Source organism: Gobius niger, assembly GCF_951799975.1.
Source record: "Gobius niger genome assembly, chromosome: 9".
Lineage (NCBI taxonomy): Eukaryota > Metazoa > Chordata > Actinopteri > Gobiiformes > Gobiidae > Gobius > Gobius niger.
The window spans coordinates 29,626,239-29,644,140 of NC_136860.1; the positions used below are offsets into that span (position 1 = coordinate 29,626,239).

Genomic DNA, 17,902 nt, shown 5'->3' on the forward strand with positions numbered 1-17,902 from the left:
AACAACCGTATGTGTAGTAGTGTGTGTGTGCTTACAATACGTTTGGACGTACTTCACACTTACCTGAAAAGGGGTCAAAATGAGGTCATGAGACAGAGGTGGAAAGGTGAGATCTTAGTTTGGACATATTTAGAGCAATAATATTAAGAGTCAATGTTTTTTTTGGTTTACAAACACTGACAGCCGGAGCAATTTCAAAATGTGAGTCCAACACATGGAAGAGTTTATATGTCAGTTTCACAACCTGCTTCAAGGACAAAACACATTTTATTCCACTCTTGCAAAGTAAAATCAGGTATGACTCATAATGTCATCCCTGATTGCAAGACTGATGTACAATTGCACAATGTGACGTGCTATTTTTGCCATTGGTTTTGTTTTATATAAAGGTACACTGCATAACATTTTGAACTATACTGTTGCCATTAGTACAAAACATGCTCCTATTGACCAGCTCGACAGAGAAAAATACCATTGCTGCAAGGCATAATCAAAGAATGGATTTGGACGAGGACCTAGCCTATTTTAATCTAAAATTCTATTGACTTTAGTCACATCTCCATGGAGACGAGCTGGAGATGTACCCACTCCCGGTAAAGATACAGTCATGTCTTAGGAGGGCTGAGCCGCTTACAGCAAAAACACATGTTTGTGTGAACATTTATGGCGTGTTTTTCCAATGATGAAATGATCTATCATAAAATAAATGCTAGTATTTCAATTGTATTTTTTAAGTACAATTCTACACGGTGTGCCTTTAACAAGTTTTATCCTTTCAGTTAATAAAAAAAGCCTGGTATAGATTTTAAGGAAAGGCCCATTGGCATTATCCCCAAGGCCTATAAAAATCCAGCCTCTTATCACCTGACCAATCACAGCCCAGGAGACTTTACAGCGCTGCCATTGTGCGTTCTTTTACGCACGGGACTTGAGTGGAGTGGGCCAGAGGAGAGAAAGACTCTTGACAGAGAGCTTAAATAGAGACCTAAATAGTGCCACTCAATTAAAAAGTGGATTAGGTTGTAGTATATAGTTAGACTTAAGATTAAATTGTTGCAGTTTGTTTAAACATTTTGTAGATTTAGGGAATGCAATGACGGCGACAATGGAGAAGTCTAGAAACTTTCGTATTGATGCTCTTCTGGCGCATGACTCGGAGCTCCGAGGGGACAGCGACGATGGGTCCCCGGGACGGTACAGCACGAGCCCCAGTGGCAGTCCCGTGTCCCAGCGGGCCTCGGAGACACCCTCCCCACTCCCCCACCCACACAGCATCCCTCAACTCCAGCACAGAGTCTTAACCAAACCTCCGCTCATCGGGCTGCCTCACTCTGGCCTGGGCCACCTGCCGCACGGAGGAATGCTTGGAGTGCACGCCGGCTCCATGTACCCTCTGGCGGCATTGGGAGGAGCACAGCATCCCGCCTTCCTGTACCCCGGGTTTCCTGGACTGTTGCACTCGTACCCGGAGCAGTTGAAGGGGACGCATCTCCCCGGGGGTGTCCCGCTTGAGCCTTGGATCAGAGCTGGAATGATGATGCATCCCAGACTGGGAGAGTTTGGAGGTAAGATGAAGCAGTTTGGAAAAACACTTGAAGGCCTTTTACTTTGTTTAGAGTACGTTCTCAACAAATGGCTTTTATGAGTTTGCCAAAATGTTTTTTTTAGCTGTTGTTGTGGAAAGCTACATTTCTAACCAGAGTTTTGGGGGTTGTTGCTTAATTGCTTCAACCTAATCCGGAACTTTTACTTTGTCTGACACTGAATTATTCTGCTTCAGTTGCCAAATGAATGACATATACAAGGGACAAAGCAATAACCCAGATGTAGCCTAATAAATACTACGCAATGTGTAACATAAGCAACCCATATTAAAAATGACTTATAACTCTTCACCGAACATGCGAAGTGTTCCACAAAGCTTGTGTGGACTTACATTGAGTGTGCGACAAATACTTACTCCCATCCCTTATATTTGTGCATTGCCCTATAGGCCACAATATGGCTTTATATGAGATAGGCATATTAAAATACAAACCAGTTATAAATAAAAGTAATCACTGAGTGTCCACACAGTAAATTGCTGTGGCCCATTTGCACATAAGTGTGTCTCATTGAATCCACTGTGACATTGAGATACTTAAGGACAATTTAGCTCATAAAACCAACACGTAGCGTTTACAGCCAGGTCCCACCTGTGACTGACCAACACCACTTCATCAATTGATAACATTTATAGTGTTTTCATTAAGGTAATGGACCTTTGTGGTGTTTTATGACCCATCCGGCGCAATATCCCCTCACTGCCTGCATACATCATGACTATAAATGTTTACAAGCTCACACACCGCACAAGTGCAGGGGGGCAGTTGGACATGGCGTCTCGGTAATAAAGACCATTGCAATCATTTAACATGCCTCATCCTGCCTGTTGCCATCTGTTTGCACAATTCTACATTTGTACACAACTTTCACCACAACTCAATCAACTCATTTTAACTTTCTGTTTCTTCTCCAGCCCATGCACAAGCTGGACTGTTGGGAAAATGCAGACGTCCCAGGACAGCCTTCACCAGTCAGCAGCTGTTAGAGTTAGAAAACCAGTTCAAGCTCAACAAGTACCTGTCCCGACCCAAACGTTTCGAGGTGGCCACATCCCTCATGCTCACAGAAACTCAGGTAAGACATTAAAGTTAGCGTGACTGAATCCCCCCCCCCCCCCCCCCCCCTGCATTATACTAACAACTTCCGCTCTTGTTTTTTCTTCAGGTAAAAATCTGGTTCCAGAACAGACGCATGAAGTGGAAACGCAGTCGCAAAGCCAAGGAGCAACAGAGAAATGCACTTAAAGACGAGGGCCACTGCTCCAAGTCTCAGGACGACTTCCACAACTCCAGTATCGACAATGACGATGAGGAGGAGGAGATAGATGCAGAGGATGACGATGAGAAAGAGGAACTAGATGCACTGAGGCCATTTAGCAGACACGCACCAGCCAACTACAGCTCTTATTCTGAGGAGGAGGCAGAGGAGAGGGACCCCCGGATAAGGAGTGGGGTCTTTCCATAAACTAGTACCATCTCATAAAGATGCACCTCATAAAAGATTTGACTGTCCAATACCACTAGGCCTGGATCAAGATGAAACCAGAGCTAAACCAAGTCTCGATAAAGTCCAAAACAGATCTAAATTGGATGACTAAAGGAAGGAAATTGTATTAAATTAAAATGAATAAAGTCTAAAATTACAGATGACCTAGAATAACTCCTGAATAAGTGCAAATATCCAGTAGCCCACAATTTGAGAGTCACTGCAATTGTAAAAGTCAGGTCTGTTGTGGGCATCATGTGACTGATGACTGATAAAACGAAGTGATGTTGCTGTCGTGAGGTGGGGAAAGTATTATCCTTTTGTATTTTGTCGGTGCACTGGGCACAAAGCGGTACATACTTGAAAGTAAACATTATAAAATGAATGTCAGTGTTCGTATAGTTCTCAGGGCTTCCCGTTTATACATGCGAATATCCCAATTTATGCAGAAAACGATATAATGAAAACTAAGCTACACGTATTGAAAGGTCTATGCTCTTAATTTTGTGGCCATAAATACACACTTGTAAATTGTATTATTTAATTTTAAATAACCATGTAAAATGCACGTTAATTTTATTTTGTCATTATTATTATTATTACTATGTTGTTTTCTTATTTTTGGATTCAGTTTTGATGTATACATTGGAGTCAGGTGAATGTTTCAAGCTGTTGTTTTATTTAATAGATTTTAATATATTTACTGTATTTGTGGAAATAAATTGTTTGAAATAAACAAAAAATCCATCTTTCTGTGCGTTTTACATTCATATTGCGACACAACTTACGTTCGTAAACGTTTGTAAAATGATGAATGTCAAACAAAAGCCAAAAGCTTGCTCTTCGAGTACCGCTACAACTGTCCCTTCGCGGATTCCGTCATTGCTATAGCAACGCAAGCTGTCACTTGTCGCCATAGTAGCGTACCTAACGGTAAACTTTCCCAAAAGCATGCTGTGTTTTTAGTGCGAACATATAAAGTACATCAGCCAGCCTGTTGGATGAAAGACAGGCATTTATCCAACTTCACTAGATTATTATTACGGGAAGGCGACACAGGTGAGTTGATTACGTTCACAACCGTTCACAACACATCGATTCAGATGTTTTTTTATTTTTTATTTTTATTTTTTTATGTTTTATGTTTAATTATTTCAACAGGGACAATGTGCAAAAAACATTAATTGAAGATGCTTTGCGCCAGATTTAGCTTGAGCGAGTTTCTATCTGCTGTCCCTGGGCGGATAAATGGATGTCTCATGAGGCTAAAAAGCAAAAGCATTAGCGTAACTTAACTGTTAACGTGAGCTAGCTTACTTTTAGACATGCTAATAGTGTACTGTACTGAGGAATCACAGAGTCTGGTTTCACTGATGGTATAGACTTTATTTAATTAGATACAATCTTGTGTGCTATGCTTTTGTTTGCATAATAGTGTGTTTTGATCTGATTTGCACAAAGTTTACTTTAGAGTGTAACATTTTGTTCAAGTTTTAAGTCATTTTTAGCCCTGTTTTAGACCTTTAGTGCCAGTTTGGTGTAGTCCTGGAGGTTCTTGCAATTATGGTAGTCAAAAGGTGCTTCTATCATGATGTATAGCATTTAACTTCATTAGATTATTTGCTAAAGCATTCATTATTTCTCTCTTAAGGAATCTTCATCCTGCCAATATTCTGCAATGTTAGCTGAGACTCGCTTCCATCGACATTTGGGTGAACACCAGAGATCAGCATTGCCTGACAGAAACCCTAAAGTAATGTATAGTCTAAGTTTTTTTTTTTAGAAATATATCAGCTCTGGAAAATATGTGTCCATTATAATTATGTCTCAGTCAATGTCATATGAACTAATTGACCACTCTTTTGTGGTAGCCTGGATTTCACTGCTCAAGAAATCACGATGTGGACAATGAACAACATGTGTCCGGTCAACGAAGCTCCTTCATGGGTATTGAGATGGAGACGGAGCTGGTCTGGGACAACTGGGATCTGGGGAGAGAGTTCACCAAGACCCTAATCATAAGGAACACACTGTCAACGCTACAAAGAATATTATTTAGGTCTACTATTAACATTTGGGTACGAGTAATAAAGAAAAAAGCTACATCCAACTGTATTACCCTTTGCTCTTTATACAGGCCTCCACTCACAAAGTACTTTACGTCTTTGGCTCGGCAGAAACTTGTCCTTCGCCCGGGAACTTCTTTCTCAGTGCCAGTCACATTTAAACCTCTCAAAATGGTAACGTTTTTCGATAGATCAATTCGACAAACCACAATTTCCGTAACATTATCTGTCTACCGTCTTCTTGGATATTTTGCAGTGTCAATATGAAGACACCATTGAGTTTCAAGGGAAAGACGACAGCTTTCAAGTCTTACTGCGAGCCTCGGCGCCGTGTCATGCCATTGATGTGCCAGAGACTGTGCAGTTGCCATATTGCGCTGTTCAACACTCTACACACGCCACTTTTATGTTGAAAAATATCAGGTACACAACTACACACTCATTTTTCCTGTTTTATTGATATGCAGTGGGTTCAGGAAGTATTCACACCTCACTAAAGCATCTGAAAACTTTCTGAAGCCACTTTATGTTTTTATGTGTGTTAAGTATTGATTATTATTTCATGTGTTTCTTCCAGTAAGCTAACCACACTCTACCAATGGGAGTGTGCTCCACCGTTCACGCTGAGTCCAGAGCAGGGTCACGTAAAGCCAGGCGAAGAGCATAACATAACTGTGACCTTCCATCCTCAAGACGCTCTAGTCTTTCAGCAGCCTGTCACCTGCAAGTTTGGAACTCTAGCAGACAAGTTAGAAAGCTGCTGCAGAGTGCTCCTACAAGGGATAGGTACAGCTAAATAATGGATCAAAATCAAATCAGTGCGATGCGAATATATTTTATTTTATTTCATCACTATGTAGTGCATGGAAATTAGCTTAATTTTTTCTTTGTATTTTCTCCATTTTTATGTTTTCAGCTAAACACCCTTATCTTCAATTTACAAATTCCACTAAAAGGATTCTAGAGTTGGATTTTGGCTATTCCACAGTTGGACAAACTTTGCATATTCCCTTTGAAATTTCAAACCCTACTGTTGTGAGTATTACATTGAAATAACAAAGATGCTAAATCAGTAGCATCTAATTTACATCACCTTTCTGCTTTTCAGGTCCCTGCATCGTTCACTTTGTCCCGATTGCCGGGTGGTGTGTCAGGCTCAGTTTTTAACTACGATGTGACCGGAACAGAGGTTGCTCCTGGGGCATCGCTAAAGGCTACCGCCACCTTCACTCCTACAGCAGCAGACACCACCTCAGTCGAGTATTTATCAATCATCTCTCGGGGGGCCATTAATACAAGTCTTCTGAAAGTTATTGGAAACTGTAGAGGTAAGGGCATAGATTGCCTACAATTAAAACAACTTGTATTAAATGTTTATAAGATTTTTGTACATTATCCTGTTCTTGTCTGACCTGACCTGCTATTTGCACACCCTGTTGTTCTTGAGAGCTGATGTAACAAGGGAATTTCTCCATTGTGAGATCAATAAAGTCCTATATTATCTCTCTTATCTTTTTAGTTTAGATTTAGTAGCTACTTAACTATATATTTTTTCTAGATATTCTAGTATTCTAGTCATAGCACAACAATTTTGTTTACCATGACATAGCTGTCATTTATTAACAGCTGGCCCTATGTTTTAGTGTAAACCTAATTTATCCAGCTACGTGCTAAATTATAACATAAGTTCTTGTTTATTGGTTTATTTGGTCGTGACAGTGCATGTTAATGAACACACATGGGTCTCATGCATGTTAAAGGGGCTAGATGCAAGTTGCCCATTTTATACTCACTACTGCCACCTCAGGTCTTACACATAACTGCAGGTTCTATATTAAACTTGTGCATGACGGCACTCCGGACCCGAATTAACACCTTTTTGAGTGACAGTGCAGGATTTTAGAGACAGTTGTGGTGAACAGGTCTGGGCTCATTCTACACATTAGGACATTGCTGGAACGTGTAGGAGGAGGAAAATACTTAATTTTGACATTTTTAAACTCTGTATAGTCCCTTTAACACGCCACACGACGTCCCACATGCACACTCTCAAACACACTCTCATTCATCCTGGCCTATTGTACATGTTTTTAGTGGTAGGTGAAACCGGAGTACCCGGAGGAAACCGACGCAGACACAGGGAGTACATGCAAGCTTGTGAATATTTTTTTTTGTTTTATCAACAGGTCCCCAAGTATTGTTGTCTTCCTCAGTGGTGGACTTCGGAAAAGTTGAGCCAGGACAAGAAGCAGCATATACGGTTAAACTTGTCAACGCTTCTAAAGCCAAAGCTGTGTTTCAATGGGACATTGGCTGCAGTGGCCACAGTGTATTCTCTATCCAACCAGCGGGGGGCACTGTACCTCCGCAAAGCCACATCACTCTGAATGTTTCCTATAGACCTGCACAATCCATTATACACTACAGGAGGCTGGCCTGCCTCATACTAGACAGGGTAGGAGTGCATTTGCTGCATAAAGACTGTGATTTTAGTGAAAGCTGTATTTTCTTCTCCTGCCTGTTGATGTTGAAATAAATCCACAATTTCTCGCTGCAGGAGCCTGTATTTCTTGACCTTGTAGGTAACTGCCACTCAGAGAAGCCGATTGAGCTGCTGCTTTTGGGAACAAGCTACATCAGTGAGGTATTAAAGAATTAACACTAATGAAATGGAAATTCCAAGCCAACTTTTCACTCAATAAATAGATTAAAATACAAACAAGTTTTAAATGATGGATAAAACCTCTAAAACATGTATGTTTCGTGTGTGTAACTTTGCTGGTTACAGGACATCACCAGCTCATCTCCGTGGAGATATTAGTAGCCAAAAGATAGTAGCCAAAAGTTACATTTCAATACATTAGGCCCTCTTTGTCAAATTTGACAATGAATCCAATGAAACATGGCATTGTCCGGGTCTAGCTGTTCTTAAGGAGCATGTTTTAGACTTGATGGCATTTGTTTATGTTTATTGTATTGAGCTTGTGAAGCAGCAACATAGGACCTGGAATAGCTTTCAAAAAAATAAGTTGTTTGATATGTTTTTTTTACATTTTTGTTTCAGTCTAACCAACAATCAGACGGTGCTGCACGTGAGGCCGTGACTCCAATGGCTGAGTATTTTCTGTCATGTCTTGGTGATAAAGATCCGCTGTCTTCATCACCTCGTCAGATATCCATTACTCCAAGAGAGTTTGTCTTTAACCAGACATTGTTCTCTCTACCTGATGACTTAACTTCTCAAAAGTCCATGACTGTTGTCAGCTACAGTAAAGTAAAACTCAGGTATTGTCAGCTCAAAACTTTACCTAATCTCACCTTTTGAAGTGTCTTTATTTTACTGTTTAAATTTTCAGATTGGAGTGGACAGCACCTTCAGACTCTTGCTTCTCTGTCTCCCCTTTGTCCTGTGAATTGCCTGCACTAAAGACCACTAGCTTCAGAGTGACCTATTTCCCCAAGCAGCTCAACACTTTGCATGGAGCACAACTGGAGTGTTTTGTGTATCCTATGGTAGATTTTAAAAGATGAATGTGGCTAGCCAAGTACATATATAGTTTGTAAGCACACCTGTTTCTTTTTCTTAAATGCAGGACAATGATCGCGTTAATGAAAGTGTGCTGCCCTCTTGTGTGACAGTGAGAGCCATTGGGCATTCATTTGAACCTGTAAAACAGCACTGGGTACCACAATGTTCACTGGAGCCCCATCTAGTGGTGAGAAGCAAGAATAACAGCAGTGGTTGTACTATTCTGATTGTGGGAGCAAACTCTATAAATGATTATGTGCAGTATTTTAAACAAATACCTGTAGATATCTGTGTTGTAATTTGACCTTTCGTGTCTTTTAGGAGTTCACACCTGTACAAACTACTTCTTATCGCACAGCTCACCTCAAGAACACTGCTGACCTCCCACTTACCTTCCACTTGAACCCAGATCGTGATCAAAAACTTGCTGAGGCCGCATCATTGGTTGTGGTTCCCAGCTGTGGTTTAATCGAACCACACTCTCATCAAATCCTCTGTCTCCGAAGCGTGCCCACAGAAGACAGCCCCAAGGAAGGCTTCCATTTACAGCTGGATCTAAACGCTTCAGAGTACGCAGAGGTATAACAGAATATTAACATTTATATTGCCTATGACAAGCTACACTAACCTTTCACCAGAACATGACACAATATGTTAAGTTGATGTAGGATGCGGATTTACTGAGCCAGGTGCTAAATTGCAAGTATGTAATTGGCTGTTAAAGGCTACACTAGAGGCTTGTACAAGCACTAATTAGAACTTGATTGAGTGACTTGTAATTTTAGCCATTGGATTTGGCAACCAAAAGTGTGGCGCTCGTGCTTCTTTTAGATTGCGCTGTCATCTTAAGAACCGAAACAAAAAGTGTAAACATAAACAGCTTTTACATCCAGTAAAATGTTTCTGTGTTTGTGATTGTAAATCAACATAAATAATATCATAAAACCTGTCATATACGCTTTAACATTTTCACAAAGTACTTCAATCTCTGTTTCGTCTCTTTAGAACCTGACAATAGTAAGCCACTCTGAACAACTTCACGTATCCCTTGAGGATGATGGTAGATTGCACTTTCAACCCACCGCCGTTAACTGTTTGACGCAACGCCTCCACCTCATCAAGAACCTCAGTCGTCAAGCTTTACGGTTTGTTGTCACGATTTGTCTTGCATTTTTTGGATATTTAATGTTACATTTTCATGGTAGATTTAGTTTGGTCAGGATTGCCGGCTTCAGCAATCTTGTCCACAGCCGGTTGAAAGTGATGGCCTTTTGTGATAGGTTTCAATGGAGGATTCCGGAGCAGGAACAGGGGCTTATCTCAGTGAAGCCAGATGCCGGTGTGCTGCATCCAAATGAGAGCCTGGTGAGAGAATAAAACCGCCCCAGTTTGAAATACACAGTGGGTTCAGAAAGTTGGCAGCATGGGCATGTCTCAGGGTGGCGTAGGTGTTTGTCGACTGCATATCAGCTATTGCAAATGTGGGGCAATGACTAGAAATAAACACAAACCTAGACCAAATCTGGAAGACAAAAAAAAGATTAAAAAATAGACACAGAGGGTATTTGTTGATTGTGTCAAAATTAAAACCTCAAAAGTCTTTAAAAAGCATTAAATTGGGTTCCAGCAGGCAATAAATAAACATTTATTTAAAAATTATGAGCTTGCTCAACTATTTTGTACTGCATAATTTTGTTGAAAGTCCAAAATGAGGGACTACAGTTTTGGCTGTAATTGTACTTTTTTTTTTTTTTTTTTTACAAAAGTACACAGCAGTGGAGCTGTGTGGATGCTTTCTGAACTCACAGTATAATATGCATCACAGAATCAATTCTAACCACGGTTAAAATTGTTGTAATAGTTGTAAAATATTGTTTCCAGACACAAACGTGGTCATTTACTCCACTGGAAGAGAAGGCATATGCACTCACTCCTATCCTTACAATATGCCCAATGGAGTTTCCTGAACAGGAAAACGTTTGCCTCCCCCTGGAAGTGACTGGGACAGGCTGTACTGGCTGGTTAGAGGTGACCCACCCCAACCTCTTTATCACTAACGCTTCTCCTCAATACAGTTCTTTTTATTCATGGCATGAAGTAGGTTTATTGGTTTACAATCTTGAGCTTATTAAGACCACTTTTGTAACCGACAACACCACTGTCGAAAAGGTAAGTACATAAAATGCCATGAAGTTGTAAGTAAAAAATAAACACATATAAAACTGATTAAAAAAAACATATCTTGATGGCTGACCCATTGTTAGTGGTAGAAATTAGGTCTTTAGCGATACATCTATGCACTAATTTGGCTTTAAATTGACTTTTCTTGTCGTGCCTTTTGACGACGCTACCCTCATCGATCTCACTTTGGACAGTGATGAGTCTGCCAACAGGAGGGAGGTGGACCGGCTGGTGTCCTAGTGCAGCCATAACCATCTGGCCTTGAAAACAGAGATGATCATGGACGCAGCTTCATCCCCCTCCCCCTGACAGACTCCCATAGTACCTCCATCACCCAGGGCCTCAAATGGGAGCCGGCCTTCAGCTCCCTCATCCACAAACCCCAGCAGAAGATGTTCTTCACGCAGAAACTGAGTACATTCAAGCCAACCAAGATGCTGGTGCAGTTCTATACAGCCACCATCGAGTCCATCCTCACCTCCTCCATCACCGTGTGGTTCACTGGCACCTCTGCCTCTTGTGCAGCTGAGAAGGTGGTCGGCTGTAGAATCCCATCTCTCCAAGGCCTATACGTCTCCATGACCCTGGGGGAGTGCAAGTGGGATCACAGTTGACCCTTCATACCTTGGACACGGACTGCTTGACCTGCTCCCCTGAGGCAGGACGTTACAGCCCAGCCAGACCAGAACAGAACAGCTTTCACTCTTTAGCCAGACTCATGAACACTAAATAACCTGTTACACCTTTGTTATATTTGAACCCTACGTTAATTATTTTCCCTCACATCTGCTGCTTATTGTACATTTGTAAATCCACCAACTCACGCTGCGGTTTTGTAGATATTTATATCATTGTTTATTTTATTGCATCCCTAGTTTACAATGGCAAAAATCCATTCTGATTCTGAAGCTTCACTATGGCGTACATTACAATTAAGTGCACCAGTGGAACCAATTTACCGAAGAATAGTTTGTGTTTGTAGCTGTGAATTTTAAAATAAATGTCTTAAGGACATGTAAAATATGCTTCAGGCAAAATACAATACATAAAAAGGTTGGCAGTAACTCTTAAATATTTTATGAATGTTTGTCGTTTATGTGTTATCAATTTCTTTATTTAATAGGCAAAAGAGGCAATCCTTGAAGTGCCAGACATTTTGGTTGGAGAGTGCCGAACAATTAGCATCCCTGTGATAAACAAAAGCCCCTGCCCTGTCTACTTCTGTGTCACAGTGGAACAAAAACTCCTGGAGGAAGGAATTGTATCCAACTCAAATATTGATCTCTGTGGTATGTCACTTTTTGTTTCATATGTTGTATGTTCATGTAATCTCTGTTAAGTCTTGCCATAGCAACTGACCTTGCCCCCTCTTTTACCTGATCCACGAAAACACTATAAAGCTATGCTATGTTTAGCCCTTCAGGTTCATGATGAGAGAGTAACAATCGCCTCAGGATCCAAAATAATGCTTCAGTCGACATTGACACCACCTGAAAAAGCCCAGTACATGTGGATACTCAGCTACCAGACAATAAATGCCAATGGTAAGCAACAAGGGAACAGCACCACTTTTTTTGAATTAATTTGCTACAATAAACTCTTGCCATCTCGATTGCAGGTTCGTTATCCGCGGCCAAAATATTGTGTGAAGTTCACGCCAGGGGTGTATTCCCAACATTGCAGATTACAGACGTGTGTGGAAGAGGCAGCATGTCTAACTTCAGTAAGAACCACCTGTGGAGACTTTTGTCACTGAACGATCTGAACAAATCTTTACAGTCCAGCCCCTGTCCGACCGAACTCACCTACGCAACACCTACCAGACATAGGTGAGGCTTCGAACATGAACTAGTGTTGCTTTAATGTTTAAAGACATTGAACCTTATTATGTTCTACTAAGTTAAATTGTTAAAGGAAAAAATGCTTTTTTTAAGGGCCATCAATTCCATAATTTCCCCCAAAATTGTGATGGTGAAAATCATATTGACAATTATATTTTAGCGGTATTGCTGTAGCTTGTTAATAGTGTAATATTGCATATCATTAATATTATTATTGATGTGTGGTTTTCCTCCTTCAGTCTGCACGCTACTCCCTCAGTCTTCACCAAAGCCATTATGGATTTGAACTTCAGTGGGGCCCCCTTGAATTCAGACCCGTCCACTTTCATACTGATACTTTATAACCCTAGCACTGTCCCTGTGGAGTGGTAAGTGTTCAAAGACATAATACCACATGTGTATGATCGAATCAGCCATGAGTGTAATTCTGTTATGATATTGTTTTTTTTAGGGCATTTATGTTTCCTGAAGACCAACAGCTTGACTTGGAGCTCTGGGCTGAATCAGGAGAGTTCACCAGCACTGAGCTTTACCAAATGAAGGTGAGTAATCCAGCAGCATCTCAATGTTCTCTTTTGTAGTCATTAATCGCCATTATCCAAAAGGTTCAGGACAACCACCTGTTCAGTGTTACACCCCGGTCTGGAAAGCTCATGCAAGGACAGCAGAGGGCGGTAACTTTTACCTACAGGTGACTGAAAAACACACACTTGTTTTCTTTAATTCATTGTACTTACTAAATACTATTTCTTACACAGCCATGACTTTGTTGGAACAGACCGATTCCCTGTCCTTTTAAAAATATCTTATGGAAGAGAGATAATAGTGAGTACTTGAACCACTCAATTGCTATTTACTGGTACTGTATTTTGAAACTTAATTAGAATATTATTTTGGCTTGTGGAGTAGCTTACCTTTCAAGGAATGACGGTGGAAGTGGACAGACCATTTCTAAATTTTGCCTCCAAGAAACATATATTTGCTCCCGTTGCCATCGAAGACTACAACCCTCCCAAACAGGTACATATTTTCAGCAAGTTCCTTTCAGAAATAATGAAATTCGTTATTTTGTCTTCTCATGTGCAGGTATATCACTTTTACAACCGGGGTGCAGTACCAGTGCATTATGAAGTGGACATAGCAGTACTGTCACAGGTTCAAAAGGAAAACTTTGACCACCCGGTGCTGCGCTGTCTCAACCCAGGCGGTGACATCCTGCCCGGGGAGGCAGCCATCTTGGAGTGGATCTTCTCTCCACTCGAAGCTAAATTGTACAAGGTGAATACAAACAAATTCTCCTGTGCCATTGGCTGATTTGCAGACAATGACTCCTTCTCTTCCATTAAATAGAACACTAAGTGGATTAAATTTGTCTTTTGTTACAGGTTGACATTTCCATTCATATTTTGAATGGGGAATCAACGGTAGTGAGATTTGAAGGTTTTGGTCTTAACTCTAAAACGAAGCATTTGTCAGACACATGTGCCAACACTGATGCCCAGCCTTTACCCTGTTGGCAGAGAGTACCTTTCCAAGTAAGAGCATCTTATAATACTGAGCTAATTGCGTGTAGCTTATATACTAATCTTTGTGTGTCTGCAAAGCCAACATATCTATCTGAAGACATCGTTGATTATGGCGACGTTGTTGTTTCCTCACTATCGTCCAAAATGCTCTTCCTTATCAACAACTCACAAAAGGACGCGGTTCACTTTGAGTGGGTGCTGCCTCAACTAAACGACCAACCTCAGGCAAGTCATCTCATTTAGAGCTGCACAATTTGACAGGAAACTGTGGTATTTGATAACTATATTGAATATTGCAATGACAGTATATTTTACTAAACCATTTCAATTATAAGCCATTCGTTTTTTTCATCAAAATGTATCATAACAAGACTTTATATTAAATCAAAACCCAAACAAGACTAAAATGGACATAAATAAGGAATATCATGACTAAAATGGAATCTTTGTACATTTTTAAGTTACCATGAAGTCTTTTATGTTGTTTCTGATCTTTGGAAAGCATAAATAGTTAACACTCAACATCTATAATTGTTTTTCCTCTATGACAGGTGCTGGACATTCTTCCAAATAGGGGAAGTTTACGCCCTGGAGAAATGACTCAACTTATCCTTACCCTTTCTGCCACCGACTACCCCACTGTTTACTGTTTTGATTTGGTCTGTAAGGTACGATCCTACATTGCATCGCTGGATTTTTTAGTTTTGGGCCATGCTTCATATTTCTGACTTTGGATTTTCCGCTTCAGATCACTTGTGAAGCCGCTCTCGCCCACTACCACAGCGCGGTGCAGCAAATGGAAGAGGAAAAAGAACGGCAGAAACATGAATTCACCATCACAGATAAAGCTCCAATAGACAAGACAGTTGTTTTGACAGAAAAGGTGATGATTATTTTGTTACCTTTGCATGATTTTGACAATAGTATTAATGTCTGGGATCATTTGTCACAGGAAGCTGAATCGATTGCATTACGGCAGCAAGCCTATTGGAATAAATACAAGGTGACAATGGACCTTAATGAATGAATCCTAAGCTTGTCAGTACTGATAAGTTTCCCTGTTTCAATACATTCTTTAGACTCTTCCTCCAATCCGTGGATCTAACGATTGTAACACAGTGCGGTCTTTAAGCACCAAAATGTTGAGAGATGAGCGGAGGGCACTGAAGGAGATAGAGAGAGCCAAAGCACGGAGCGACCCCAAACCTCCAAAACCGTGTTTTCTGCATTTGTGGGTGACGGCTCAGTCCTATGGGCCTTTGGAGTTTCCGACCCAGTCCCCTGAACAACTAAACACGCAATATAGGTACAATTTACTATATGTTGATGAGTGATTGACAACATGAAGTTTTGGTGGTTCCAAGTGGTCTATCGATTTGAAGTGTGCCAATATTATGTTTTATGTCTTTCATTTTTAGACCCAACAAAACAGGGAGGAACCAAAACCAAATGATTTGCAGAGAAGAATCCTCAATTACACAAGGTCAAAAGAAAGACATAAGTTCACACCTATTTACTTCAGTACTCAGGTAATATTGCTAACATGCTTTCCACTTATTGTATCTGAAGAAAGCGGGTGCTTCGCACATCAGATTACACCCGGTGCATAGGAGAAGTCGTGCGTAAAGCTCGTAACATGTGAAGAAAAGTAACTCCTGCACACTGGGAAACTTGCAAAAAGTGAAGTTTATTGCAACGTTTCGGCTTAAGGTGGTAAAGAGCCACCTTAAAAAGGGGGGGTGGCCGATGACGCAAAAAATGACCGCGTCCAAAATAAAAGGTACACAGGCCATATAACATAGACACCCAATCCATATCAGTGCACATACATTATACAATATATACATATTCCATCAATATATCACAATATATACTTAGTCTAAGTAGGATGAAACAAATATCACAGTCAGTCTAAAGAAGGAAAAACTGACTGCGTATATTCATATCACTATGTTCACCTCAGACAGAACAATTGTATCACTTAAACATCATCAGTACCATGCATTATTATTCATAAATAGGCATTCAGTTTGAACTCATCATTTAGACCCTTCGGAGCCAAAGTCTGAAGGGTAAAAATCCAGTTGGCCTCTCGTTGTTTTCCCTGTGGTCTCGCGTATGTGGGCAAGACGATAAGACAATTGAAACAGAGAAGTCAGTGAACACAAAAGTGCAATACGCCGCAATGACCGGGATTACCCTGTGGCAGTTCACTTTAGCGACGCCAAACATGACGTGAGCGCTCTCCGATTCTGTGGGATCGAATGTGTCCCCCCGCCTCCGAGAGGGGGCGATCACGATAAACTCTTAAAACAACGAGAGGCCTACTGGATTTTTGATGGAATATGTATATATTGTATGTGCACTGATATGGATTGGGTGTCTATGTTATATGGCCTGTGTACCTTTTATTTTGGACGCGGTCATTTTTGGCGTCATCGGCCACCCCCCTTTTTAAGGTGGCTCTTAACCACTCTATAGCCATTTGCCTGAAGAAGGCCTAGAGCCGAAACGTTTCAATAAACTTCACTTTTTGCAAGTTTCCCAGTGTGCGGGAGCTACTTTTCTTCACACTTATTGTATCTGAAAGTTATTTTAGCTTTGTATAACTTATTGGCTAAATTATGATATGGCTCAGTAGACTCTGTGCAGGGAATGTTGCTTTAACTTCCTCCAGTAAAACCACAAGACTGTCTCCAATAGAATTCAACAAGGCCTTCTTAAAATAATATAGTAGCGAATGTATTGTTATGCTGACACAAATGTTCCCCCAAGTTCTCATTATGCTCCTTTTTCAGAGATATACTGGACGATGCAGCATTTGTCGACAACCTTCTGACCTTGGCGTCCTCACCAGTCACCTACAACCTCCCCGTAATTCCAACCCCATGTCCATCTCCCAAACCTGCCTCTTCAGAAAAAGCCATGGAGCCACAGAGAGCAGCTGAAGATAAAAGCTCTGAAGATGCTGCCGGGAAGATGAAGCCGGTCGGAGCGGAGCTGGCCGACCTGACGGAGGAAGTGTGTCGCTGTGCGCTGCAGAATCTGATGATGGAAATGATGAGCGGCAACGAGGTGACACGCTAAAGAGATTACATGTTGAAGAATGTCTGTAAGAAGTGTGAATATTTCATTTGCGGTTACTTCCAGTGAATGTACAACTTGCTTTACAAATCTGTGATATTTGTTCTTCTGTTTCTTTATGTTTGCAGGACAATGTCTTCACACCTGGTTGGTGATGGAACAGAAAATATGAAGTAATCTTGGGACTTTATTCCAGACACTACCCAGCATCTCTGTTGTTACTTTTGAGGACATCATGTACAGTGTGTATACAGTACTCATAATACATATATATATACATATACAGTACTTTTTACTTCATGAGCAATATTAAACTTGCACCACTGTGAGCAAATCTTTAAGTGACAAATCTTCATTTTGATGCGTGAAAGAGATTCTTCATAATGCTTCATAATTATGCCTTTCTATATGTTTTTATGGTATTTTCTTTGATTTATTTATGTCACAACTTAAACACGAATCAGACTTTTACGCTCAAACAGTTACTCACAGTATTCAAGTAACATTTTCTCCTAGTACTCTTAATAAATATGTGGGCCAATACTTTGTACTTCTACTTGAATAAAATTATTTTTATGCATTGCA

General features: G+C 40.6%; 2 protein-coding genes across 2 annotated transcripts; both read left to right on the forward strand.

Annotated features, from left to right (window-relative positions):
* Window positions 1-1,093: 1,093 nt before the first annotated feature.
* LOC306968444 (uncharacterized protein) lies at window positions 1,094-3,069 on the forward strand (the record flags this gene model as incomplete). The annotated part of the gene is made up of 3 exons (XM_079563794.1): window positions 1,094-1,565; window positions 2,519-2,679; window positions 2,770-3,069. The coding sequence occupies 3 exons, from the start codon at window positions 1,094-1,096 to the stop codon at window positions 3,067-3,069; spliced, it is 933 nt and encodes a 310-aa protein (XP_079419920.1).
* A 1,572-nt stretch (window positions 3,070-4,641) lies between these two features.
* cfap65 (cilia and flagella associated protein 65) lies at window positions 4,642-17,320 on the forward strand (the record flags this gene model as incomplete). Its single annotated transcript, XM_079563658.1, has 34 exons — window positions 4,642-4,667; window positions 4,742-4,843; window positions 4,962-5,149; window positions 5,228-5,330; window positions 5,413-5,579; window positions 5,734-5,942; window positions 6,073-6,191; window positions 6,265-6,484; window positions 7,343-7,611; window positions 7,714-7,800; window positions 8,221-8,441; window positions 8,513-8,669; window positions 8,750-8,872; window positions 9,007-9,264; window positions 9,691-9,830; window positions 9,966-10,050; window positions 10,567-10,713; window positions 11,990-12,155; window positions 12,282-12,410; window positions 12,485-12,695; window positions 12,947-13,075; window positions 13,159-13,249; window positions 13,313-13,398; window positions 13,466-13,532; window positions 13,617-13,727; window positions 13,794-13,985; window positions 14,093-14,242; window positions 14,312-14,458; window positions 14,785-14,901; window positions 14,982-15,116; window positions 15,186-15,236; window positions 15,313-15,539; window positions 15,652-15,762; window positions 17,032-17,320. Exons 2-34 carry the CDS (start codon window positions 4,769-4,771, stop codon window positions 17,318-17,320), a joined length of 4,977 nt encoding a protein of 1,658 aa, XP_079419784.1. The 5' UTR covers window positions 4,642-4,667; window positions 4,742-4,768.
* Between the last annotated feature and the right edge of the window lie 582 nt (window positions 17,321-17,902).